General features: G+C 39.8%; 1 protein-coding gene and 1 long non-coding RNA gene across 7 annotated transcripts in view; one reads left to right on the top strand and one right to left on the bottom strand.

The window, feature by feature from the left end:
- Positions 1-1,013: 1,013 nt before the first annotated feature.
- Positions 1,014-27,908, top strand: part of LOC117083731 — a 29,966-nt gene continuing 3,071 nt past the window's right edge. The window contains exons 1-2 of the long non-coding RNA XR_004437194.1: positions 1,014-1,395; positions 2,171-2,359. This is a non-coding gene — a long non-coding RNA (uncharacterized LOC117083731). The remainder of the gene's footprint in view (positions 1,396-2,170; positions 2,360-27,908) is intronic.
- The window catches only part of TNIK (TRAF2 and NCK interacting kinase), a 413,713-nt gene continuing 407,588 nt past the window's right edge, over positions 21,784-27,908 (bottom strand). For all 6 annotated transcript variants that reach the window (XM_033211704.1, XM_033211706.1, XM_033211707.1 and 3 more), the window contains one exon: positions 21,784-26,551. In XM_033211704.1, the coding sequence (XP_033067595.1) occupies positions 26,468-26,551 (84 nt within the window). In that variant the 3' untranslated portion in view covers positions 21,784-26,467. The remainder of the gene's footprint in view (positions 26,552-27,908) is intronic.

Genomic DNA, 27,908 nt, shown 5'->3' on the forward strand with positions numbered 1-27,908 from the left:
ACATCTTACCATCACCCTAGTTCAAAAACCTTTAGTATCGCAATAATCTTCTAACTCCTCTCCTGTTTCAGCTCTTGCTTCCCTTCAGTTTATTTTCCTCATGATTGCAAGAGGATGTTTAAAAAAATAAATTAGGAAACACTTCCCTGCTTACAATTCTTCAACTGCTTTTTATATAAATGAGAATAAATCAAAATGCCTAACTTTACAAGGCCTGAGTGATTTGATTCCTTGCTTACTTTTCTAATATCTCCTTCTGCCTTCACCTTTGTTCATCTTGCTGCAGACTCCCCATTGCTTGTGCATACCGAGTTAGCTCCCCTTTGTCTGGAACACTCTTCCAGGATGGATGCCTCATTGTTGTAGTTTAGGTCTTAATTCAGATATTTGTCCTTTTAAAGAGGCCTCTGTGACCACCCTAGCTTAATACAGCACCCTTTCTCCAGTCCCTTCTATCATAATTACCCTACTGTGACTTTTTCATTGCATTTATTAATATCTGAGATAATCTTACTTGTTTACATGTTTATTTTTGTTCTCCCCCCGCAGCACAATGTAAGTTCTTTGAAGAATAGACGCTATCTATTTATGTTCACTGTTGTATTCTTAGCCCCTGTGATCTTACTGGTACACACAGTAGGTGCTCACAGAATACTGACTTATTAATTTCAGGGGTTTCTGGGAGTATTACATTTGTTAGTTAATTCATAGTTAGGCAATATACAAAATTTGCCAGAATCCCTTTCTACTTTATAATGGAGTAGTTTGTCTAGGTTTCAATCCCAGTTCCATCATGTTTAGCTGGTTAAAAATCTCTTTGATGAGCTTCCTTATCTGTAAAATACGGCACCTAACAGTGCCTCCTTCATAGGATGGGTAAGGGTTAAATGAGTTAGTACATGTCAAGTGTCTTGAATGCTTGGAACAGTGCCAGACCTGTAATAAGTATTTGCTGCTTTATTATTAGTACTAAATGTAGGCTATGTTTCATTAAAGGGCACCTTCATTTTAAAAGTTTTCAATGAGAACACTGGAAAAGCAAATGGATCTGAAGAAAAGATGCTTCAGGAATTCCCTGACCCTGGTCAAAACATTGGAAACTACTGTATTTATTTCCTTTTTAATCCATGACAGACTTTGCTCAGGAAGCAGTTAAAACACATAATCTCTTGCCTACTGAGAGAGAAAGGAAAGAAAATTGAATTAATTAGTCCAGACTTCCCACTGAGGGGTTACTGATGAGCAACTTAAAACCTTGGAAGAGCCTATAGGACATCAGCATCCTCCCTTTACAGCATTTGTCCAACGGTGAAAGATTCTGATGTTATCTTCAACAGTTAGACAAACAGCCAGCAAGGCCAGTGGCAGCCTCACCAATGAGCCAGGAGTTGGAAAGTAAGCAACACCCAAATTCCTACCACCTCTTTCTAAACTGTTGAGCACCTACCATACTTCATAACTTCACACACATTGTCATTTTATCCCTATACCACTGTATGAGTAAGATGGTACTCTCATTTCCCAGAGAAAACCATAGTACAACATTTAAGGATCTGTCCCAAAGTTCTATGGCTAATCAGTGGCAAAGCTGCGATTATCCAGCCCTTCAACAAATATTTATAGATGATCTTTTATGTGCCAGGACTAGAGATAGCAGTGAACCAATCATTTAAGATTCCTGCCTTTCAGGAATTTACATTTAATAGGAATGGGATCCATGTTTTAGAGCCTATGCTGAAAACACCTCAAATTTTCCCAAATGACAACCTATGGGAGATGAAATGGGAAACTGACAGAAATATATTGGAGCAGTTAACGGCAACCATAGCAGCCACAAATATTTATTGAACACTTCCTAGGTACGCATTTTGTAGGCTCTAGTGACAACTGAGAAGGAAATAGACACAACCCCTGTGCTCATAGAACTTTCCAAAAATGTTGGCAAACTTAATTGCTTTACAAGGCCAGGCAGGTAATGTAAAGGATTAAAATGGCTACACACTGTATTCTTTCAACACAGATATGCTTTGTTTATTAAATGACTACACATACTGTCTGCTTTGTCAAATAAATATGCTTTTGTTCTTAAAATGCAAGGCTTTTCTTGGTCTATCTTTTGTTTTCCTAATTTTGTTGGACACATTCCATCTCATTTTCCTCTTTACTACAGGTAAAACAGTGCACACATATGGTGATGAAAGGCAGCTGACACTTGGCCTCAGCCTCATAGAGTAAGAGATAGATAATGGCTTTGTGACAAACTGGAGAGGCTGCTGCTCCTTCTGAGGTGGTGCAGTTGGTACCCAATCCAGATGGTTTTACCATCCAGGACTGGGAGATTTGTGTTGCCAGAGCAAATGTAAGTCATAAGTGAATGGTGAGTTGGTTAATTTGAGTTCTCTCAGAACAGGTAAACCTAAGACAAAAAGAAGGAGAAAATCTGAGCAGGTGGGTGTTTACAGGCAGGAATTATCTGAGCATGTTCTCTTTCCCTGGAATCCTCCAAAGATGGCTCTGGGAAACTATTCATACCTTATAATCTAGATTTTCTAGTCTAGATGTTATTCACTAGGTGTGTTTTCCTTCTGTTATCCCTGTTCCTCTAGAAAAGCTTCCAGGGGGAAACTAAGAGATAACTCAATGCCCACACCAAAGGACTAAAGGGAGAAGCTGAGGGTCCAATGTCAGGATGGTGAATTTTGGGAGACTTGAGTTAGTGCTATAGTTCTAGCCACCTCACCTCATGTGGGGACTCTTACTTTATTGCTAATTTGGGAGATGTGGATTTATTTATTTATTATTGATTGATTGACAGCCAGGCTGGAGTGCAGTGGCACAGTCATGGCTCACTGCAGCCTTGAAATCTTAGGCTCAAGTAATCCTCCCACCTCAGCCTCCCAAGTAGCTGGGACTCAAGGCTCACACCACCACACCTGGGCAGTGACCACACCTGGGCAATGAAACACTTTTTTTTTTTTTCTTTTTTTTGTGGAGAAGGGATCTTGCCAGGTTGCCAAGGCTGGTCATGAACTCCTGGGTTTAAGTGATCCTTCTGTTTCAGCCTCCCAAAGTGCTGAGATTACAGGCATGAGCCACTGGACCTGGCAGATGTGGATTTGTTTTCAAGGGAGCCTGTAGGCTTGTTTCAAACAAAAGTAGAAAGTTTTAAAGCAGGCAATTAAGAAAAAGTGGTGTGAAATAGAAAAATCTTGGTTCTCCCATCCACATTCACTTGGGTACGCCCACATGCAGTAAAAGATTCCTGAAGGTACAAGTCTTTCAGATTCAATGTAGTTGCACTGGAACAAATTACTAGAACTATGGTTTTTCATGTGTTGTGTTAATGATGATTCTCATAACACTAATAATTTTATATACTTTCACATTTATAATAAATGCTGTCTCATGGGATTCTCAGAATATACTCTGAAATAGGTATTACTATTCTCATTTTGTAGGTGAAGAAGCTGGTATTCAAAATAGTTTAGTGATTTGTTCAATGTCACATGATTAGATAGTGTCAGAGTTCCATATGAGCCCAGATTTATGACTTTAGATCTTTCTGTTATATACCACTATCTTTGCTAGTGTCTGGAAGCCAATTATAAAGATTATCCTTCATGTGATCCACACCACAGTGAATGTTTGGTTTTCTGTGCATTTATATGCTGTTGTGATCTGAATTACCAAACGATTAATAACTGGATTCTTGACCATTACAGGTGGAAACAGACAGTTGTTTAAAGTACAAAATCATGAACGTGTTTTCCACCAGATCTTCCTCTCTTCCCAGCCTCACCCACAATCCAAACAGAAATTTACCTGTTGTATGTAGATCCTCATACAATAAGAATTCCTATGATATCTTTCCATGAGGAAAGATAAAATGAGGACTTTATTGAATGCATTAAAGTGGTGCACTTGAGATGATATATTTTTAGAAGACACTGCTTTGAATAAATAAGATAAATTAGTGGCCACAAAATCTTTCAAATGCAAGCCTTAATTAACTTTGTAAGTCTAAGCAATGTAAGCCAATTAGGCCAATAATAATTAGATCCTTATTTCCTTCCTTCCTTCCTTCCTCCCTTCCCTCCTTCCCTCCCTCCCTCCCTCCTTCCCTTCCCTTCCCTTCCCTCCCTTCCCCTCCCTTCCCCGTCCCTTCCCTTCCCCTCCCCTCCCTTCCCCGTCCCTTCCCTTCCCCTCCCCTCCCCTCCCCTCCCCTCCCCTCCCCTCCCTCCCCTCCCTCCCTCCTTCCTTCCTTCCTTCCTTCCTTCCTTCCTTCCTTCCTTCCGTCCGTCCGTCTTGTTCTCCCAGGCTGGAGTACAGTGGGCTCACTACAATCTCCACTTCCCAGGTTGCACTGATTCTCCTGCCTCAGCCTCCTGAGTAGCTAGGACTACAGGCACATGCCACCATGCCTGGCTAAGTTTTTATATTTTTAGTCAACATGACTTTCACTGATGATCTCAATCTCCTGACCTTGTGATGTGCCCACCTCGGCCTCCCAAAGTGCTGGGATTACAGGCATGAACTACTGCGTCCGGCCAATTAGATCCTTATTTCTTAGAGTAGATAGATCTTAAGGATAAATAAGCCAGTAACAACTAAAGCCTGAGCTTTGATGTGTAGACTTGAGGGATAGGATTTGGTAAAGAGAAGATAACTTGTCTGACAATAGTGTGAATGTGAGTTGGGTGGGGCACTGGGTAGAAGAGGAGAGAGAAAGGGCACCAAAAAGAATGGAGGTTGGGTCTCTGGGAGAGCCTGCTGCTGCTGGCATATTGTTTAGTTGAAACTCTGGGAGTCAAATTGACCTCTTGGAGTTCCCCCAGCCGTGAACCTTGGTAGGGGTCTAGGGAGGTCAAATTGTGGTCCAAGAGAGTCATGATCTGTATCTCTAGCCACGTCCATGCAGTGGGGAGCCTGCTAGAACATTAGAAAGAGTGTCCTGTGCTGGAACTAAGAGGGGAGAACGTGGGGCTGGTTGTTGGTACCAATTCTGTCTGTGGCAGCCAATAAATAGGCCTCTTTCCTTTATTTCTTCCCTTCTGCCCCACCTTATTTTAAACTTACCAAGAATTGAGTCAATTCAATGGAACTATGTAGGTGGATTAGTGAGGAATTCATGGATTCTTCTGGCTATCTTAGTGGTCACCTGGACAGACTCAGACAATAGAAAGTGACTAACCCCAATGTACACAAGAGGCCCCTGGGATCTCTCTTTCTCTCTTTTTAAAGCAATCTGGTGATTTTAATGTATGTAAATCTACTTTAATAAAAAATAATAATGTTTTGAAGGCTTCAGTGGGCGGTTATATCTTATAACATAGACAAAATAAAAAGAAACAAGTGAAAACATTTGAAAAATGAGAAATCCAGGAACTGTAATATGTGAATAATACAATAGTAGATGCAGAATGCAAAGACAGAATATAAAGAGAAGTGATGATTACAGCAAGAGAAAAATAAAGAAAAAGGCTTCATTCTCCGTTAAGGAACAATGTACATCTCCGGATATAAAGTATTTTCTGAGTCTTGTGCTGGCTGGCTGGCTTGCTGAATGAATGCATGTATACTTATATGCGTACATACACAGAAGACAGAAACCTAAGCATGATCTGGTACATGATGCAAATCCAAATTAAAAAATGAAATCTTATAATGTTCTATGTAAAAAGAGCATATTACATGGGAAGAGAAGGCAGAAAATTTTTTCTCCCCTGTGGTCTCAATGTACCTTTATTGAAAATTAAGTCACAAATTAACAACACTCATTGGGGAAGGTTTGCTTTCCTCTCAATTACAGTTAATAGAAGAAAATTAATGTAGCAATTAATGTGGCTGCTCTTACAGCCAAATGTAATATGCGGCCTTTATTAAGGGCCACAGCTTAATAAAGGTTTGCTATTCCTGTGTTTAAACTCTTGGGCCATAACTTACCTAAGAAACACACAAAAAATAGATTACTTAACATTTTAAAGGTTCTAGTTATTTTTACATATTTTCACACATGCCATATTTATTGAAAAGGACAGAAATCCATCGAATTTTACAGTATATTAAACTTCATCTAATTTGAACATAAGAAAAGACTGGCAAAATAAATGACCTACTTCTGAAACAGATAGTACTATTTGATTAGTGCCATTACAGAGCTGCTGGCGTTTTATCATGTTCTTTAAAAAAATTGTAATAAGAACACTTAATATGAGATCAATCCTCTTAACAAATTTTTCAGTGTACACTACATTATTGTTGACTCTAGATTCTGTGGCTCTTGAGCACATCCCAAAGGCAGACCTCTGGCCACAAGGTGCAGGGCAAAGGAAGCAGCCCTGGTCTCTGCGACTGTTATGGAAAGGGGTGGTGACTCCAGCTTTCCACTGACCCACTGTGGGGCTACAGGTACCAGATGGAAAAATACCTAATAGCTTATATATGGGTAGGTGCTGTTCCCACCTTTTATTTACTTCTTCTCCTTTCTAAAATATTTACTTCATTTTAATAGCAAATTAAACACAAATACATGACGCCATTCTCACTGGGAAAATTTTATAAAGTACAGATAAAACTAAAATGAACCTCTCTTGCCCCCTTGACCCGGACGCGTCCTCAGAGGTCATCTCTGTTTTTGGTTTGGTGAGTATCTTTCCAATTCACCATCCTCTTTGAACTTTCTGCTCTTACTTGTATCTCTGGTTTCTGTTATGATGAGATTTTTGCTTCATTACTTTGCAAGAAGCTTCTTGTTAGTTGGCTCTTCTCAGTATGGCATGGAATCTGTATGCAAGTGATGTCCAATTCCTCAGTCCAAGCTCAGGTGTCTGAATACCCTTTCCCAGCACCCTTGCTTGTTTAAGAGACAGCATGAGAAAAAGACCAGCTGTGTTGCCCCTTCTTCCTGGCTAGATGATGCTGGTTGACTCCCTTACCTTGTGGACTATGACTTTGGAAAGGAAGAAGTGTACCCTTCATGGAATGGTTTTATATCTCTTCTGAACCCAAAGCATCTTGTAAAATGGAGTTCATGTTCACAAGGGTTTGGAGCACTGGACCAGGGTCAAGAGACCTGGTTTGGTCCTCCCTCTGCAAGGGTTGGGCTATTTGATTATGGGAAAGTCTTGCTTAACCACTGTGGTCTTTATCTGTAAAGCAAACTAAATAATCTCTAAGTGTCCTCACTTGCAAAATGGGGATAGCATCTGATTCATGGGATTGCTGTGAGGATTAAATATGACAGTGGGGATATATTGCTTAGGACAAAGCCCACACATAGTAATTACCTGTAAATATCAGCTGTTATTATTTTTCTGCTCTGTTTCCATGTTTCTTTGTTCTTAATTTAACATCCTCTCCAAAAATTAATATGGGGTCCTGTGACCCTCTGGGGTGACTAGCCAGGCGACCTCTACTATTTTTTGGAGGGCTGGAGCTTATGATATTTGGCAATAAAGGCAGTTTTCATTAAAGGAGCTAGGGACCGCTTACTGAGTGGTCAGTCATCTGGATTTGTACCATTATGTTATGGAGGTTTGACAATCTGTGGCAAATTCCTTTGACACGTGTATCTATGGTAGTGTTTCAGCAAATACTGTCCTAATTCAATAATCATAGGGCGGTTCAATCTAAATTGAGTGGTGCTGCTGCATGCAGAAAATTTTTGTTTGCAATACTTGAGTCATCTCAGTTTAAATTAAATCTGTTAAGATTATCTGTCTAGCCATTTTTCGAACTCCTGACCTCGTGATCCGCCTGCCTTGGCCTCCCAAATTGCTGGAATTATAGGTGTGAACCACCGCGCCCAGCCTCTAACCATTTTTCAATCAAATGTGCCGAAATGATCATAGTGCTCTGCAGGGCATCTTTCTTTTTTTTTTTTTTTTTTTTTTTTTTTTTTTTTTTTTTTTTTTTTTTTTTTTTGAGACGGAGTCTTGCTCTGCCACCCAGGCTGGAGTGCAGTGGCCGGATCTCAGCTCACTGCAAGCTCCGCCTCCCGGGTTTTACGCCATTCTCCTGCCTCAGCCTCCCGAGTAGCTGGGACTACAGGCGCCCGCCTCGTCGCCCGGCTAGTTTTTTGTATTTTTTAAGTAGAGACGGGGTTTCATCGTATTAGCCAGGAGGGTCTCGATCTCCTGACCTCGTGATCCGCCCGTCTCGGCCTCCCAAAGTGCTGGGATTACAGGCTTGAGCCACCGTGCCCGGCCTGCAGGGCATCTTTCTGTTATGAGTTTGCATGTCTTTAATGTCTGTGGGTTAATCATTTTCAGATAGTGTTTGTGCTGTTTTCCACCACTGCCTTCTATAGCAGTTACTGCTGATTTGCAGGGTGCTGACGTAGGCTTATGAGGTTGACATAAAAAGTGGGATCGAAGATCATGAGGTTATTGTTGAGGTTTAACAAACAATATTGGTCCATGTTGTTGACCAAATAGGTCACCAATAAAAGAAGCAGTGTCAGGGAGAAGCGATTCTTGTGTTAGCTGTTTGTCAGACACAGAGGGGTTCCAGGAATGTACTGTAACAAGCAGATGGTGCAACTTGGTGGTGGACAAGTTGTTGACTCAGGTATTCTGGCTCTTTTCAGAGACATTGAGAGTCAGTGGCAAGACTAATAAAAGTAAGACCATATAGAATTTCCCTCTCCCTTATACCTTAAAGTCACCTCCTCTCTTGGAGCAGAGCAAGTGGATTTGGTCAAGTACTTTGTGGTGGATGGTGGGGAGAGGAAGCAGTCCTTTCTTTTTTTTCAGTGGTTCAAATTAGAATAACAAAGTGGCCAGGCGCGGTAGCTCACACCTGTAATCCCAGCACTTTGGGATGCTGAGGCAGGCGGAGCATGACGTCAGGAGATGGAGACAATCCTGGCTAACATGGTGAAACCCCATCTCTACTAAAAATACAAAAAAAAAAATTAGCCGGGTGTGGTGGTGGACGCCTGTAGTCCCAGCTACTCGGGAGGCTGAGGCAGGAGAATGGCGTGAACCCGGGAGGCAGAGCTTGCAGTGAGCCCAGATGGCGCCACTGCACTCCAGCCTGGGCGACAGAGCGAGGCTCCGTCCCAGAAAAAAAAAAAAAGAAAATTGAAGGCCACTTGGGGCTGTGGTCTCTGAGGGCTCTAAGTTCCTTATAGATACGCAATGTTGTACTTTCATGACAGTAAAAGAACACAGCAGGGATAAGGGGGTAGGTCTGTGACTTTATGCTAAAGTGCAAAGAAAAAGAAATATTCTGAGTGTTCCCATAGGTAAGTATCTGGAGTGACATTCTATTCTAGTTCATTTGCGGTGATTATAGCCCCAGCCGGGACACAGCCCTAACATTAGAGCATCCCTGATCTTTTGTTCTCTTGACAGAGCACCCAACCCAACTCATCCACAGTCCTTACAGATTTCTTGCTAAGTGAAAATTCACGTAGCATTATAATCCATTAATTTGCTACTGCAGAGCCAGCTCTGACAAGGAGATAACTGCTCCAGATGCCAAAGACTGAAAGATTGTTGTTTGAAAAGTTTATTGGGTAATGAAATAGAAAAGCATCTCAAATACCAGATGCACAAGGTAATGTTTTGTCTGATTGTCATTGTGAACTCCCGCTAGGGCTATAGCTGGAATGTTAGTGGGAATGTAGGAGGAAGAAACAGATTAGGGAAGAAACCATGGCTTTGCCATAGAAACTTGATTGGTAAAGCTAAATTTGAGTCTAAAGATGGGTATTCTTTCATTGACTTACAGTTATATTGATTTATAGATTATATATATGATTTATACATTGCTTTTTTTAACCATTAAAGCTTAATGAATGAAGCAGTTCAATACAGGTCAACATGTATATAGTAGGAATATAAACACAAAAGTACCAGATGGAAATATGCATCAAACAGCAGACAGTCAATAAAAAGTAATTCGGTTTTTTAAAAAGGGGAAGAAGGGACAATATGATTATGAGTGTTGAGAGTGGCATAGGCAACAAGTGTGTGTATATAATCTATTTTTCCCTCTTTAGATATATACTACACATTTTATTTAAACAGGGGTGTCCAATCTTTTGGCTGCCCTGGGCCACATTGGAAGAATAATTGTCTTGGGCCACACATAATATACCTAATGATAGCTGATGAGCTAAAAAAAAAAAAAAATCGCAAAACAAATCATAATGTTTTAAGAAAGTTTATGAATTCGTGTCAGGCTGCATTCAAAGCCGTTCAGGGCTGCAGGTGGGACAAGCTTGTTTTAAAACTAGCAATGGTATTCTTTTTACGTAAGTATTTTCTAAACTTTCTCTTGGATTTTATGGGCATATTATAAGAACAACTGTGTACAAAGTTTACAAAGATCTGATTTGGAAACACAGCACAACTGTGAGTTAGGCAGGAATGATCTCATTATCCCTACATTAGAAAGAAGAAAACAGATGCTTGGAGAGCGATTTGTTTAGGGTCATCCAGCTCTGACTTAAGATTTTATTCTTCCATATATTTCAGGAATAATGTCCCACTTCTTAACTTTCTCTTTTTCACTTTGTTTTCACCTTTTCTTTTGGTTAAAGGCTAAGCTTTCCCGGGCTGCTGTCACTGACATTTACACCCTTGATTTTAATGTCTTAGGGACTAAATGCTCTTTGGCGAGATGCTCTTCAGATTTTCTTTATTTCAAAGAAGAGTCATTTTTCTTCATCCAGTCATTGTTATTGGAGTAGTTTGATAGGAAAAACACTAGACTGGTAATCAAAAGAGCTGGCTTCTTATTTAGATTCCACAACTCCTCCACCCCGAGTTCCTGAGCAAGTTATTTCTCTCTTAGTCTCCGTGTCTCCATTCATAAAAGGAGGCAGTTAAATAGGATGAGCATTAAATTAGGGAGAAAAAATTTAAAATGTGATGAAAAAATGATTAGCATACCTGATTAAAACATAATTAGAACATGCAAGGAATAGATGAAACCAGTGAAACAAACCAAAAACTTGAGTAAAAAAGAACATAAGTATAGATTAAAAACTTATAGATAGGGTAGGTGTGGTGGCTCACACTTGTAATCCTGCCACTTTGGGAGGCAGAGGCAGGTGGATTGCCTCAGGTCAGGAGTTTGAGACCAGCCTGGCCAACATGGCAAAGCCCCATCTCTACAAAAATTAGCTGGGCATGGTGGCAAGTGCCTGTAATCCCAGCTACTCGGGAGGCTGAGGCAGGAGAATTGCTTGAACCTGGGGGACAGAGGTTGCAGTGAGCCAAGATTGCGCTGCTTCATTCCAGCCTGGGTCTAAGAGTGAAACTCCGTCTCAAAAACAACAGCAACAACAACAAAAACTTAGAGATAAAATGTAAATAAAAAGAGAAAGAGGATTAAAAACAAGTAACATACAAAGTTAAGTTCAGAAATTTAAGCATAAAATGTTCGAAGAATAAGGAAAGTGAAGAGTGAAGTATGAAGAATTCAAAGTCACAAAGAAGTAGGAATTGACGGCTATCAAATAAGAGACAAAGCAAAAACAAGTGCAAAACAGTAAATAGCTAAGCCAAAAGAAATCAGAAGACATGTATAAAAAATAAATGTTAGTAAATAAGTAGTAATAAATTTTTTAATCTCAACCTAAGACTAAGAGACAATAAAAAGGATGTTAAAAATAAATGTTTGAAAATGACAAATCAAAAGGGGGTAAACATGAAAAAAGAAAAACAGTTAAAAGCAATATAAGTAGAGCAAAGTATATGAAAATAAGGCAGAAATAATAGCAATAAAATGTGCTTTTCAGGGAGCTAAAAAAAAGATATTATTAATTTCAAGAAAAAAGAAGAAAATGATCTGCCTATAAGAGCAGGTAGGTGTCTTGTGTCCTTAGCAGTCTTCTGAGCAGAGGTAACATGTTACAGTGTAGAATCCCTGAGGAAACTCAGGCCTGGTGATGGACAGCAGAGCTCCCAGCTGCCAGGAGGGGTGTGCCCCCCAGTGATGAAGCCCATCCAGGAGGTTTAAATGTAGATGAGGAGCAAGGTCAATGGGCCAGATGGCCCCAGTGGCTGGTCCAGCAGACTCTAGCCTTTCTTCTAAAAGCCCTATTTGGGACAAATGATGGCCACTAAGATGCCTGTACAACATGAGAAAGAGGTGGTTGTTTGGACATAACTTTTGATGTCTATATAGGCTGGAAAAATGCAGAATTGTTCAGAGCAGAAGAAGGAAAAACTCCAGAAGTGTAGAGTTTCTTCAAGTTTTTGATTGGAGGTTGTCTAGGACTATGGGCATCAAAATGACAGATTCCTGCTCACAGCAGGATGAGGATGGTCAAGAAGTTTGCCTTAGTAACAAGCACTCAGGTGATTCGTATGATCAGAAAAGTTTGGGTTCGTAGGACCATGCAACAGCTTCATGCATCAAAGCTGAGGTTCAGCAAGGAAATTTGAAGGATTAGTTTTATAGGAAGCAACTAAAAAGATGCCTAGAATTATATGCATGAAATGATTCACTCATGGGGAAAGAAATTGGGAGTGGGGGTGGGATGGGGAGCTACTACTACCAACACGTGATAATCTTGGCCATTCCTAATAGATGGTGTTATTCATTCATCAAACATTGCCCACCAGAGGTCAGGCCACTGGCTGTATCAGGAAAGCCCTGTGGCATATGTCAGGAGGTTGGGCATAGGAGTCAAGAGAGAATGCTATACGTTGTTGAATTAAGTTTAAGCCTGAGGATACCTCTGTGCTTGAGGCTTTACATGGCAGACTGAAATCTGGCTTGGTACACAGGTTAACTGAAGTTCTATCTTAGAAGTATGCTCTTGCAACACGTGGCTGAGTCTTAGGCAATCACAGCAGTTTAATTTCAACTGATTGGCCGCCAGCTGGTTCAAGTGAGGAAAAACACTGAGTAAGCTGTCACTGTTGTTTTCTGTCCATAATGTCACCTGAGCACTTTGCAGGCCCAGAGTTCTTTAAACCTGTTCTGGTCTTGAGTGAGGGCTGCCCAATTCTAAAACTGAGAATGAAAGTCAATTAAGATCTTTAAACTAAATTTGTTGTAATGTTGTCTTTTGACAACATTATTGTAGTCAAATTTCCTGCTCCATTAGCACTTTCTCTAGTCATATTGAATGATTTCCCCTTTCTCTACCCACATACTCTTCTACTCCTCTGTGCCTTTGTTCAAGCTGCTCCCTCTGGCTGGAAAGCCTTTCTCTTTTTTTTTCCTCTCCCAATGTCTTATGAAGGTCATATTCCTTCATTTTTGTTCCATGCAATCCTTGAAATCCTCTGTCAAATGACTGACTCTGCTTTTTGTCATTGTCTCTGTGCATGTCTTCTGCCTTCCTCATCTCCCTTGCAACCTAGGGAGATCATTTCTCCATCAGCTCTTTCTGCCTCAGCATCCAGTGTGAGGCCTGTTATAGAATAGACAGCTGATAGATAAATGGCTACTTTGCTTTCCTTCACGTAGATAGTATATACTGCTTTAGTGGCTCCTCAGAAGCCAGATTATAGCTGCCTCAAATGTTTTAAAAAATAAGATGGCATATAAACGGTAAAAAAAATACGATGATGATACTGAATTCTCTGACATCTAAAGGTGATAAGGGCAGCCTGATTAAAATGAGCTGAAACAACGACCATTAACATGTTATCCACATTAAAACACTGCCATAAAACACAACCAAAACAAAAAGGGGATTCTCAGGGAAAATATTTACAGTTAAACATTTTCCAAACCATGGGATAGGGACTTCAGCAAGACTGGGAGTTGGGTGTTATATCAAGGGGTCCAACACCCCATCTGTATACCAGGCATTGTTCTTAGACTAAATAAAGGATTCATATGTATAAGTAATTATTTTAAAAATGAATGTGGCTTATAAAATGCAGCTTTATTTAAATGTGTTACTAAACTTTTTGTTGCTTTTCTGTTTCTGGGTAGATAGGAGGTGAACTCATACTTTTAAAAATTGGGAATGAATTCTTTTGGCAAATGAGGTAACTAGGATCCAGTTAGCTTATGACTTCTGAGTTTTACTGTGTCTTCTGTTTCACAGCATATCCATTGTAGTGGCACTAAAGCCTGTAGAGCTTTTTAAAATTCCACTTACTTGATGAAGTACAGCTAAATAACTGTAAATCGTGGACACCAGGCAGGGTGTCTGCTTTGTTTCCAGTGCTGGGTGATGCTCTTGGGTTTTTTCCTATCAATTTTTGAGATGGGCAGTATATTTCTATGCTGAAATAAGGTCTGGACTTTTATAAAAGTTCTCTACAGCAGTTGTTACCATATATTTTTAGATTTTACTAGCTAGGAAAAATTTCAACAAGAAAACTGAAGTTTCCCCCACTGATATGGTTTGGCTGGGTCCCCACCCAAATCTCATCTTGAATTCCCATGTGTTGTGGGAGGGACTCGATGGGAGGTGATTGAATCATGGGGGCAGGTCTTTCTTGTGCTATTCTTTTGATAGTGAATAAGTCTCACAAAATCTGATGGTTTTAAAAAAAAGTTTCCCTACAAGCTCTCTTCTCTTGTCTGCTGCCATGTGAGATGTGCCTTTTGCCTTCTGCCATGATTGTGAGGCCTCCCCAGCCATGTGGAACTGTAAGTCCAATAAACTTCTTTCTTTTGTAAATTGCCCATTTTGTAAATTGCCCAGTTTTGGGTATGTCTTTATCAGCAGCATAAAAATGGACTAATACAGTAAATTGGTACCAGTAGAGTGGGGCACTGCTGAAAAGATACCCAAAAATGTGGAAGTGACTTTGGAATTGGGTAACAGGCAGAGGTTGGAACAGTTTGGAGGGCTCAGAAGATAGGAGCATGTGGGAAAGTTTGGAACTTCCTAGATACTTGTTGAATGACTTTGACCAAAATGCTGATAATGATATGGACAATGAAATCCAGGCTGAGGTGGTCTCAGACGGAGATGAAGAACTTGTTGGAAACTGGAGCAAAGGTGACTTGTTATGTTTTATCAAAGAGACTGGCAGCATTTTGCCTGCCCTAGAGATTTGTGGAACTTTGAATTTGAGAGAGATGATTTAGGGTATTTGGCTAAGCAGCAAAGCATTCAAGAGATGACATGGGTGCTGTTAAAGGCATTCAGTTCTAAAAGGGAAACAGAGCATAGATGTTCAGAAAATTTGCAGCCTGACAATGCAATGAGAAAGAAAATCCCATTTTCTGAGGAGAAATTCAAGCCGGGTGTAGAAATTTGCCTAAGTAATGAGGAGCCAAATGTTAATCCCCAAGACAATGCAGAAAATGTCTCCAAGTCATGTCAGAGACCTTTGCAGCAGCCCTTCTTATCATAGGCCCAGAGATTTAGGAGGAAAATATAGTTTTGTGGGCCAGGCCCAGGGTCCCTCTGCTGTGTGTAGTCTAAGGACTTGGTGCCCTTTGTCTTAGTTGCTCCAGCTGTGACTAAAAGAGGCCAAAGTACAGCTTGGGCTATTACTTCAGAGGTTGGAAGCCCCAAGCCTTGGCAGCTTCCATGTGGTGTTGAGCCTGTGGGTGCACAGAAGTCAACAGTTGAGGTTTGGGAACCTCCACCTAGATTTCAGAGGATATATGGAAACACCTGGATGCCCAGGCACAAGTTTGCTGCAGGGGTGGGGATCTCATAGAGAACCTCTGCTAGGGCAGTGTGGGAGGGAAATGTGGGGTCAGAGCCCCCACACAGAGTCCCTACTGGGGCACCACCTAGTGGAGCTGTGAGAAGAGGGCCACTGTCCTCCAGACCCCAGAATGGTAGATCAACCAATGGCTTGCACTGTGCGCCTGAGAAAGCTGCAGACACTCAATGCCAGCCCATGAAAGCAACTGGGAGGGTGTCTGGACCCTGCAAAGCCACATGAGCAGAGCTGCCCAAGACCATGAGAACCCACCTCTTGCATCAGCATGACCTGGATGTGAGACATGGAGTCAAATGAGATCATTTTGGAGCTTTAAGATTTGACTGCTCTGCTGGATTTTGGACTTGCATGGGGCCTGTAGCCCCTTTGTTTTGGTCAACTCCTCCCATTTGGAATGACTGTATTTACCCAATGCCTGAACCCCCATTGTATCTGGGAAGTAACTAACTTGCTTTTGATTTTACAGGCCCCAGGTGGAAGGGACTTCCCTTGTCTCAGATGAGACTTTGGACTGTGGACTTTTGGGTTAATTCTGACTTAAGACTTTGGGGGACTGTTGGGAAGGCATGATTTGTTTTGAAATGTGAGGACATGAGATTTGTGAAGGGCCAGGGACAGAATGATATGGTTTGGCTGTGTCCCCACCCAGATCTCATCTTGAATTCCTATGTGTTGTGGGAGGGACCTGGTGGGAAGGGAATGAATCATGAGGGCAAGTCTTTCCTGTACTGTTCTCATGATAGTGAATCAATCTCACAAAATTCGATGGTTTTAAAAATTGGAATTTCCCTGCACAAGCTCTCTTCTCTTGTCTGTTGCCATGTGAGACGTGCCTTTCACCTTCTACCATGATTGTGAGGCCTCCCCAGTCACATGGAACTGTACATCCAATAAACCTCTTCGTTTTGTAAATTGTCCAGTCTCGGGTATGTCTTTATCAGTAGTGATTAAATGGACTAATAATACACCCACTCAACCCCAAATCTTGTGAAGAACAAAACTGTAAACCTTTAATTTTGCCAAACTAGAGCATTTAATAAAATAGCCATTTATTATCAGCATCAGCTCTCAAATACATTGTAACACTAAAATGAGGGCACACCATCTCCAAGTAAGACGATCTTTAAATGAGCTTTTATAGAAAACTCACTATGCTGTCCTTTTTGATCATTTTTCCTTGGACTAATGATAACTTTGGCCTGAGCTGGCTAGGCTTCCAATTATGAATGGCTATTCTAGTGAGAAGGAATGAGATGGGGGAAGAATATCAAGTTGACCTGAAGGCTATGCTGTTTCTTTTTGCTCCAGTGATGCCTTCTAGCTCTAAATCCTTCAATTTTTCAACTGCCATCTCTCTTATTAAATGGGTTTAATAATAGAAGATAACCTGAGATCCATGGAGCACTGGGTACCATGCTGAAAATGTTCGTCAGACCATGATGCTGCTGATCCCTGTGCTCATGACTTTATGGGTAAATTAACATTGAACTTCGAAAATGAAGATGACTGATTTTGGGAGGGAGATGACCCTATATCAAATTGTTAATGTCATAGAACATGGATTTAGTTGCTTATGAAAATATAAAAACATGTATTTAAACTGTTGAGTGACAATTTTAAAACCAACACTCAAATATTATTTTTTTCACATACAGAGAACTCATTATGAAAATGTTTTTGTATCTTAACTGGAGTTTGTGATAATCTAGATTGGTCACAATGACTGTGACACCTTGTCCTATTTCTTAGCATCTTTTTCGTATTTTCCATCTATCCCTGAAACTAATGTCCTGCATTTTTCATGAGGACCTCAGGAATCTGTAACTAAGCACCATGGAACTCCAAAATGCTTTTGGTCCTGGAAAGGATAAGACCTTGATCCTGGCTCTTTAGCATGAATTACTCACTATTCTTAATCTCAACAGATTTGTGAAAAGACACAAAAAGTAATGAGGACCAAAAAAAAAAAATTATTTCACTGTTATATTGCTTCATATGACATCATTTCATTATCTTCCTTCTTTATTTTTAAAAAAGATTTATTAAGTGAGCAGGAAAATACATGGTTGAACAAATGGAAACTACAGGGTGTGCCCTTTACAAGACCGAGTGAAACAACAGATTAATCAGAAGGCATGTGTCAGTTTTCTACAATGAAACTTCATGCAACATTCGGTGGAGCTGAATATATACAGATGTTAGAGGCTTCCCAGAGAGGCAGAATTGTTGTCGTTGGAAGATTGTTAAGACCCAAATGTCATTAGGCTGTCTTCAAGCTGCATTTGGCAGGAGGATACTTTCACTGTTTACTTCTTGTTTCAGAAAAAAGAATTGTCATGGTTTTTTAAACATTTAGACTAGAAAACAAAATTCAGAATCTCAACCACATCCAATAACTGCATTTATTGCAATGCCAATAGCTTAAAATGGATCATTATCTGTAAAAATGTAAGAGTTTTGAAATACTGCTTTTCTCATGGTTCTATATGACAGCCCCTCTTACAATCCTGCAACTTGGCCTGTTAAGATGATTCATGGAGCAAGAAAGTATAGCCAGGGTCATAGCCCGGTGTCTTCCATCCACAATAGCCTTCCAGGAAAGAAAATCTATAGGGTTTTCTATTTTCTATGTGATATCAAACCTATGCTTTTATGATATAAACTTTGGAGACAGTGTTTTTTTTTTTATTTTTGAAACTGAAATTAATCATATAGTTTTTTATCCTTTAAAAAATTCCAAAGCTCTGTTATTATTTTCTTTCATTCTTTCATCCAACAAATATTTACTGACTACTGTTTGCCAAGCATTCTTCAAAGCACTGGAGATGGACCAGTAAGCAAAGTATATGGTTATAAGTACTATGAAAGGCAATGAAGCAGAAAATGAGTGGGGGAACGAGAAGTTATTTGACATAGGTCTGTGACAGTAAAGGAGTATTTGTACAGAGACCTGAAGGAAGGGAGGGAGTCAGCTATGGTAGGCATCTGGGGGAAGTTTTGAGACTGAGAGACAGCAAGGGCAAAGACTCTGAGACAGAACATGCTTTGAGGGTGTTCTGGGTGAAGCAAGGAGACCAGTGTGACTTTAGCAAAGTGACAAAAGAATTAGTAGATGAGGTCAGAGAAGTGGCAGTGGCAGCCGAGGTGGGGCCAAAAGTAGGACAGATTATCACAATACCCTTATAGACCACTGTAAGGATGTTGACATTGCAGGTGAGATGGGAAGGTATTAAGGGACTTTAGCAGAAAAGTGGCATAACCTGGTATATGTTTTAGACATCATCATCTCAGGCAAGAAGTGGCTTGGACCCAGAGTGGATTGTAGGTATATTCTGAAACTAGGGAAAACAGGATTTAAAAACAAATGGATTCGATGTGGTATGTGAAAGCGAAAAGTAAAGGATAACAATATTTTCTGGTGTGAAGGAATGGAGCTGCCATTTACTGGCACAGAGAGGACTGCAATGGGAGTTCAGTAGTACCCCTTATCTGAGGGGGAGTTTGAAGACCCAGTGTGGATGCCAGAAACTGTGGATAATACTGAACCCTATACATAATATTTTTTTCCTATCTATACATACTTCTGATAAAGTTTAATATATAAATTAGGCACAGTACTCTTGTACTTTGGGGCCATTATTAAGTAAAATAAGGGTTACTTGAACACAACGCACTGTGATACCATGACAGTCTTATCTGATAACCAAAATGGCCAGAAAGTGACTGAGGGGAAGGTGGTGTTTACAGCACGGATATGCTGGACAAAAGGATGATTCGTGTCCTGAGTGGGATGTAGCAGGATGGAGCAAGATTGCATTACACTACTCAGAACGTGCACAATTTATAACTTAGGGATTATTTCTGGAATTTTCAATTTAATATTTTTAGATTGCAGATAATTGCAGGTAACTGAAACCAAGGAAAATGAAACCATGACTAAGACAGGACTACTGTGTATTGATGGGTGAACATGTCAAGTTTTAGATGCCAATGACACATCCAAATGAAGGTACTTCATAGGAAATTAGACATACTTTTATGCCAGATTTATTTGGCATTCAGGAAAGAGGTTGGGTCTGGAGATTAAAATGTGGGTGTTGTAAGTATATAGTTTTTAAAGCCCCAAGACTGGGAGAGATCACTTAAGAGGGGGGGATGCCCAGGACTGGGGCATTCCAAGAAGTCAGCCAAGGAGATTGAGAAGGAGTGGCCAGGAAGGTGAGAGAACAGGAGAAAGATGTCCCAGAGCATTTCAAGAAGGAAGTAATTAGTAACTGTGTCAAAGACTGCAGATAACTCAAGCAGCATGAAGCCAGAGACCTAACCATTGCAATTGAAAGCATGGAGGTCACTGGTGTCCTTAGCAAGAGCCGCTGTGGTAGAGATGAAAGCCTGATTTGAGTTGGTTCAAAAGACCAAGGGAGGAGAGTAATTTAGGACAGTAAGTATACACAGTTCCCCCTAGAGAGTTTTTCTGTGAAGAGAAGCAGATAAATAAGATAGTAGTTATGTTACCGAAACACTAGGTTTGGTCTAGATCCTGCTGCTTGCCGCACAGAAAGCCAATCACTGAGATGACAAGTATTGCCAAGGAAGTAGGCTTTGTTTTGGTTGGGTGCTGCGGCCAAGGAGATGGGAGCTCAGTCTCAAATCCATCTCCCTGGCTGACCAAAACTAGGCATTTATATAGCAGGGAAGAAATGTAACGATGTGTAAGAAAACAGGAACTAGGGAGGGGCAAGAGGGCATCTGGTGCTGTGATCTGATGAGTTCCAGTTCTTTGATAATTTTTTGAGAGGACTAAAGGAAAACAAATACAAGTTTCAAGCTTTAACAGCAAAAACAACTGTCTATGGGACTATTGGGCCATTTCAGTTAGAGAGGGTAATGGGGCCAAGGAGGGTGTTTAAGACTGGAGATACTGCAGCATACAGAACGTAGCGAGATACACTGCAGAATACAGTGAAATTCAGAATACAGTGAAATAGGATAGAATAGGGGATGCAGAAGAGAGGATTCGGTTTCTGGGGCAATTATCTTTATTTGGTGAGGTTGAATGGGATGTACTTAGAGCGAATGAGAATTGTCTGCTTTCACTTAAGGAGCTGATGTAGTAATTAGTAATGATAAGTTTCACTGGTCAAGATCAGGGAACTGAGAAGCCAGGGTATTTGTAGGACTGTCTAAGTGAGTATTGAAATAATCAAGAATGATGACAGGGTGGTGGTAAAGAGAGCAACAATGAGCCAAAAGCTAAAATTCTTGAGCAATGAGAAGGAGTAAAATAGGGTAATGTAGGGACTTGAGAGGCTAATGTCAACAGCTTCAAAACAGTTGAGTGTTCAGGAGGAGGAAGGGAGAACAGTCTGGAAGTGGCAATGAGGAACAAGGAGGCATCCTACTATTAATGTTTTATTATTCATATTTTGACAAAGATAGCATATTATATTCCAGGGCATGGTAGTGACCGTGTGGGAAAACCTGTTTTTAATGGCTGCTTGGAATAACTGTAGAAAGTACTTTCTCAATGATTTTTGTATGCAAGAAAAAAAAAAATACCCGAAGGTAACCAAAAGTTTCAGACTGGAAAATATGCCGGGAAGATTTTCTTCTCTCATTCTCAGGTGAGGTTACAATCCAGTTTTAGCAAATTTTTGACAATTTAAAATACTTTTGAAAACTGGAGATTTAAAAAATGTAAACAATTGTAGGCACAGCAAAATCGTAGTTTCCCTTTCTGATATTACACATTTGGCATCTTTCTACGGTTATATTAACATAAATAAATGTTAAAAATAGTTTTACAACATTCAATTTAAAAAAACTCATTCAAGTTGTAATCTCTTGTTTCCTGCTGTCACCTGACATTTGAAATTTTGATTCAGGGTAATGTCCAAGGTTTCTTAAACATACCATAGTAAGTATTACTATTCCTTAACATTTACCCAAGGGAAAGAGATAAGGGAAAGGGGTAGCTGGGCATGATATTTACGATGTACAAATAATGATCCATTGCCAGAAATGAAAACTCACCTTTCCACCAGCATTTGTTCAGCCTCAGTAGTGCAATGCAACTTGGTGCTGATAAAAATAAACCATTAAAACCAAACCCTATCATGCAAGGAGTGAGTTTAAAGATATGTACATAAACTCAAAAATCTATAAACTTTCGGACATTTTTAACTGTATTTTCTACTTTTCACCCAAACATTCGTCATCATGGACTCAGAAGAGTCCAAGATTTTGATCTAGATTTTAAAAAACTCAAATATTACTCAGGGATTTTTGTTTAAAAATGCGTTTGTGGGATTTTTATTTTGGTATATCCTAGCACTTCCTGGAATGGTAGGTCTAGAAGAATAAAGTCCAAAGCACAGGATTATGACCTCACACTGTTTAATGCTAAGCACATTGTTGAATATTCCAGTTATCTATGGAAGAATTCCATAGATGTGTAGAAATAAAAACAACCTAGAAAATGTTTGGTAGAAATATACAGATTGTCAGTTTTGAACTTGCAAAGTCTCAAGAGATTTTCTTCTTTGCTGGGACTCCTGAGAAGTGATCAAGTTTACACCCAATTTATTTAAGATCCATGAAAGGACAGCTCACTTTAGCGTTCCTGATATATAGTGACCAAGGAGAAAATATAGTGGCATTTTATGAGAAATATTAGCAGATAAATTAAATCAAATTTAGACTTCTGGATTTTAGATTTATGTTACAACTTTGTAGTCTCAGGGAAGGTCAGTTTTTGGTTGGTTGGTTATGTTTTGCTTGATTTGGTTAGATTTAAATTTTTGAAGAATGAACTAAAAGGTAACTAACAAGTTAGAGACTGTTGAAATGATCAGAACATGGTATCAGTGGTGATTCTGGAAAATAAAGAGCATAGTAGGGTCATTCAGAATTGTTATCAGCATGCCGTGGATTTTCTCATGTTTTTCTGCAGTAGGTTAAAATTAAAGTTTATCAGTAACTATCTTCTTTCTTAAAAATAATGTAGCACATCTTACATCTTAAAGCAATCAGCACAAATGCAAGTGATGCCTGTTCAAGCAGACTTTCAAAGACAGCACACACTGTTAACACAAAGAGCTCTTCCACGTTTCAAGAATACAGTGACGGGAACTGGTACACAAAATAGTAGGGAAAGCATTTTTTTTTTTTTTTTTTTTTTAACTTTGTGGAATGTGAGACTTTAGCCACTTCCTTTTCTGGCAGTGGATAAAACCAAAATGGTTCTGGCTTGAATTTCACATCTTTCTAATCTACTGGACAGGAGGGACCAGAGACACCGATTACCAATGAGTCACAAGAACAGACAAAAAATTGTTAGTAGGTTTTGACAACCAGGAACTAAGGTGTTTTTAAAAAACATGTACTTGATGCAAAGTATATTAGGAGTGCACCATAGAAAACAATGTCGAAGTGTTAGAAAAATGGAGCCCCTGTCCAGGTGGCCTTGTGAGATTTCACCCATAACTTAATATACCCTGTTTAATAAAAATAATAGTTCTAGGTCTTCTTGAAGGATTGTTTAGAAGTCTCCAAGCAAAATAATGAGATCTAAACTAGAGCTGTTTGATTTTATGTGGAACTTAGTGAAAGCTGTCTTCATTATTGTGTATGTATTGTGTGGTATGACAGTGGTCTGGCTGGAACTGGCAGGGGGAAGAGCCTCCTTATTTGAAGGAACTTCGCAGGGCATCCATTCCTGCCACGACTGGATCCAGGAATCCATGCTACAGTATCCTTGAGTGGCCCCCAGGAATGATGGTCACCTGTCAAGACCCCAGACCCAGACTATGGTGTGGGCAGGCTCAGTAGATTATACTGGATGATTATTAATTTAGAGCTGTAAGAACTGGCAGATCTATTGAAACGTACTCCGAGGGGAGGGCTCAGTTTCTCCAGTTTCTCTTTGTAGGAAAATTAAGCCAATTTCTAGAGACAAAATCACCTATAAAAAGATCAAAATGAAAGATTTTTTTTGTTGTTGAGATGCTGTAAAAATGGATGAAAAGCAACCATTCCTCCCCTACCCCCCAAAAGAATTAATTAAGGCTATTCAAAATGTTTGGATGAGACACAAGGACACCATTCTGATCTATTCTGCGTGTTCTAGGCCTCCTTATGTCAGGGCTGGGGTCTGTCTTGCTGGAGGGAACTTTATTTTTGAAGATAAAAGCTTCAATGAATTCTTTAAATAGCTATCTTTTAAAGAGCACGGATTTCCGGGGGGCCCTTTTAAATTTGGATTTGCCTTGTACTCAGTGTAAAATATTAGTACAAAAATATAAAAGGCATGGCTTGATGTTTAACGTCTGTGTTTTATTGTTGGCACCAGAAAAGCTCATGTTCTATGTTATGTCACTGTACATACTGTAAACAAGACTGCATTAATATTGTTTTCTTATGATTTGTTTCAATGAATCTAGATTTTAAAAAATACATTCACAAACTACCTTATGTTTAAACACAATGATTCCCTTTTATTTCTTAACTGTACCCAAAAATCCCATAATAAAAAAATCATTTAAAGCTGTGTGTTTCAAACTTATCACTTAGAAATAAAAACAAAACAAAACATAAAAACAAAGATCAGTTTGCAACATAATTTAAAGAAGCTTCTGGTTTAAAATACCACAGCAGCAATATAAAGAGCTGGTGGCAATCACATTTGGGAATGAAATCGAAATCAATATATTTTGTCCACATCAGCATCCAATTACAGTAGTTGTGAAATTCAATCCAAAAAGTTATTGCTGAATTTGTGGCATGGAATTTGAGAAGACAGTATTGTTCAGCAGCACAACCACAGCAGTAAAAATGAGAACAGGAGGATTTCATTGCTTTTGAGAGCTAAAGGGACCATGAGGAGGATATCTTGCTGAGTGCCTGAAGATAATCCTCAGTTACATTCCTGCATATTACCTGCTTTAAATAAATGCAAATAACAACCACCTTTTCAGGAGGGGAATAATGTAATAATAATGTAGAAGCTAGAATGTTTCCCCTTCTCTTCCCCACCTTGCCCGAACCACTAGATTGAAATGACTCAATTCAATTTTCCTAATGGGTATTTTGTTCTCATTAATAGTACATCAGCTGCTTGTGTATTTAGGCAAAATCATAGTTTTTTGTTTTTTGATCCATTTACAGTAATTATTTTCTCCAGAAACAAGCCACATTAGTTTTTGTCACTGGATTTCCCCCACCTCCAATTTTTTAAGAAGAAAAATTTGGTCAACTACTGTTTTGTTTTAAAATTGTTAAATGCACCTGAGATTGCCAGTTGAGCTCTCTATATGTCTCCTGGAGATAACACTGCTGTGATGAACAGTGAAACAAAAACAAACAAAACGAGGTAGGTTAAAACAGGAAGCGCAACACAGATATTGTTTGCAACACCTTGATACCACAGGCGGCCATGCTTGTAGCTTTGGAAAAAAAAATCCCAGTCACGTAGAAGTTCAAATCATTTGAGTAAGAGTTTATAAGGACACAAGTCAACCTGAACTAAATACATACATATTTCTGCACAAATGTTGTTTACCATATGTTGGGTAATTTGAAGGAAGGTAAAGTGATTAGGGTCTCAAAATTTTGTCCAAAGCCTTGCTTTCAAGTTCTCTAAAATTGGAGCCAATGATGCCTCCTGTATCTGAGGCAGGCTTAGGAGTCTAGTCCCTTCTCTCACCCACCCAGGGAGAACACAGGCAGCTCAGAAACATTTATTATTAATTTTTTCAGTCACAGTTTTCATCTTGACAAAGTGGCACCCTCAGGAGAGCGCTGGGAATGTTGAGAGCCTGAATATCATCCACTCCCCAATTCCCAGAAACAACTCAACAAAGTCTCAGTCCTAATGAAGCCCAAACCAAGTGACCTCTTAGCCGGGGGGGACTTTGTGCATTTTAAAAAAGAATATGTAAGCTTGTTTCCCAGAAGCTCTTTCTGTCTGACCCCATCTGTCATCCCATCTTTTGCCCTGATCTGTTGCATAATAGCTGAGGGAAAGTTGTGTTAGAGAATCCCTCAATCGCTAGGCCAGCTCAACTCAATGGCATTAGTATCCTATTCAACACACTCTATTCTGTAAAGGGCCATATAAAAATATGGCCTGTCAGATTCACAAAAGTGGTAGTTGATTTTATTAGACTAGTAGTTTTAAGGCTAGTAGTTTAGCCATTTAAAATCTATTTCCCAAAAGAGGGGAAAACTAGTATTTTTCTTCTCTTTTAAAAATTCATTAGCCAGTTGCTATCAAAAAGCAACCTTTTGGGTTGGTGAAGGCAAGAGAGTTCTTAAATTACCTCACTATGTAGTTATGGCCTTCAGCGTAAGGAGATAAGGTACATTTATTGTGCTGTCTGTCATCACTGGAAATTGGAAATTTTACAGCATATCATATACTTAAAACTAGTAGGCAGACAGAATTAAAAACAGACTCATCTTCTCAGTATGCATTCTTTCCCCATTCTTACAGAGTAAAGGGGTAAAGAAAAAAGGTAAAAACCTGAAAACCCACCATAACACAGCTTAATCATTAAGAGCACACAATATTTGTTTCTATCCCTAACTCTGAAGGGCACATGGTCCATCTTTGTCCACAGACAAGGCAGCATTCTTGGGGATCTCCTGGAAATTCCTGCCACCTTTTTCTCTCCTTCTCAACCAGGCTGCAACATTGAAAGATGGACTGTATTGGGAGGGGTGGAGGGAGAGGAAAAGGGGAAAGCGATATGTTCAACCAAGCCTTCTGATTCTGCCTCTAGACTGGCATAAGTCCACATGAGTTATGTTCTTTTAAATTAGAAATAACGCCATGAAGATAAGTGCCAAGTGCTCTTCTGTTACCAGTTCATCATGGAATTTCTGTTGAGGGTCATGAAAAACACTTGGCTACTTCCTCCAGATCGCACGGATGCAAAAAATACCTGTTTGAAATTAAAAAGAAGTTAGTTCAACTGCATGGTCTTTTCCCCTCTCTTCTTCAACCGTCCATCCATTTTTCTCTCACATGTCCTATCCTTGCCATGTGTCAGGTCTTAAGACTCAATGGCCTGTGTTTATAAAGTCCCTTTGGATATCGTGCATCCTACGTAAAAACTCCTGCCTTTATTCCTATGGTTGTTGTTATTCCTTATTGTGGTATTGGTCTCCAGACATGCTGAAGGGGCTGTATCTTCATTTGTAACATCTCTTTGGGTGTTCACTTTTTAAAAGGGAGTTTCATGTGAGGATAACGTGCTGGATTTCTGGCCTAGGACCCAACAGGTTCTTTGTTAATTTCTAGAAAGGCACAGAAGCTTCCCTTCTCTCACCCATAAATGACAAGAAAGTAGACTTCAGGAAGGAAGGGAATTCCTTCAAATTCTCAAAGTCAAGGGGGAGTTTTAGGCCTACTATTATACAATTTCAGATTTCAATTTTTAAAATTTAAGATAAAAACATTAAATACTGTGGTCAGGGCAAGGTATTTCATGCCTACTCATTTTGGCATTTTAAGAGTTAACGCTTGGTTTCTCTGCTGATGGTGGCATATCCCAGGGCAAATGAGATCATAGCATTAACAAGTAGAACCACAGTCCATTAGGTCTGAGTCTGTTAAGTCATTTTATCAAACAACTGACAAACGTGACAAAAATTTGGGTTACTGCTTGCTTGAGCTGAATGTTAAATGTAAAAGAACCACTGTCCCAGGAAAGTTATATTTTGGGCTGTGGCCAGCCCTTCAGTCAGCCAATACCTAACTATGGTCCGAGGCATTTGCTTTTGTCACTAGTATAAAGTCTGCTACTTCATTTCTACAGCTTCTTCAGAAGAATGCTGTCTCTCAACAACAACTTCTTAGGAAGGTCTGTGGAAATGCTTGACATTCAGCTAATGCTACATATGAAAGTAATGCTACTCTTTGGGTCAATGAATCAAAATGGAGGACAGAGAGGGCCCATGGAAAACCACAATGAAGAAAAGAAAGGGCTGCTGTTCCCTCCAAGTTATGTGCCCCTGGCTCTAAACTTTGGGTTCCAGACACTGGTGTGGTCCCAGCCTACTCCTAAGGGTGCGACATGGCTTGGAACAGGCCTGCTAGGGTAGGTTTTCAATTGGAGTGTAGGTATCCATACCCAGATTACTCCTAGTTTTTTGATTCTTAGACTGGGTAGGAGCTAGAGTTTTACTAGGTTATGTTTGTTTTCTGGGAAACTCTAAATGGCTGGAACCATCTTTGCCACCTGCAGCTACTGTCCACCCAGACCACATTAGGTCAAAGTAGTGGGCCAGGGTTGAATA

The sequence above is a fragment of the Trachypithecus francoisi genome, unplaced genomic scaffold, assembly GCF_009764315.1.
Source record: "Trachypithecus francoisi isolate TF-2019V2 unplaced genomic scaffold, Tfra_2.0 Lachesis_group0, whole genome shotgun sequence".
NCBI lineage: Eukaryota > Metazoa > Chordata > Mammalia > Primates > Cercopithecidae > Trachypithecus > Trachypithecus francoisi.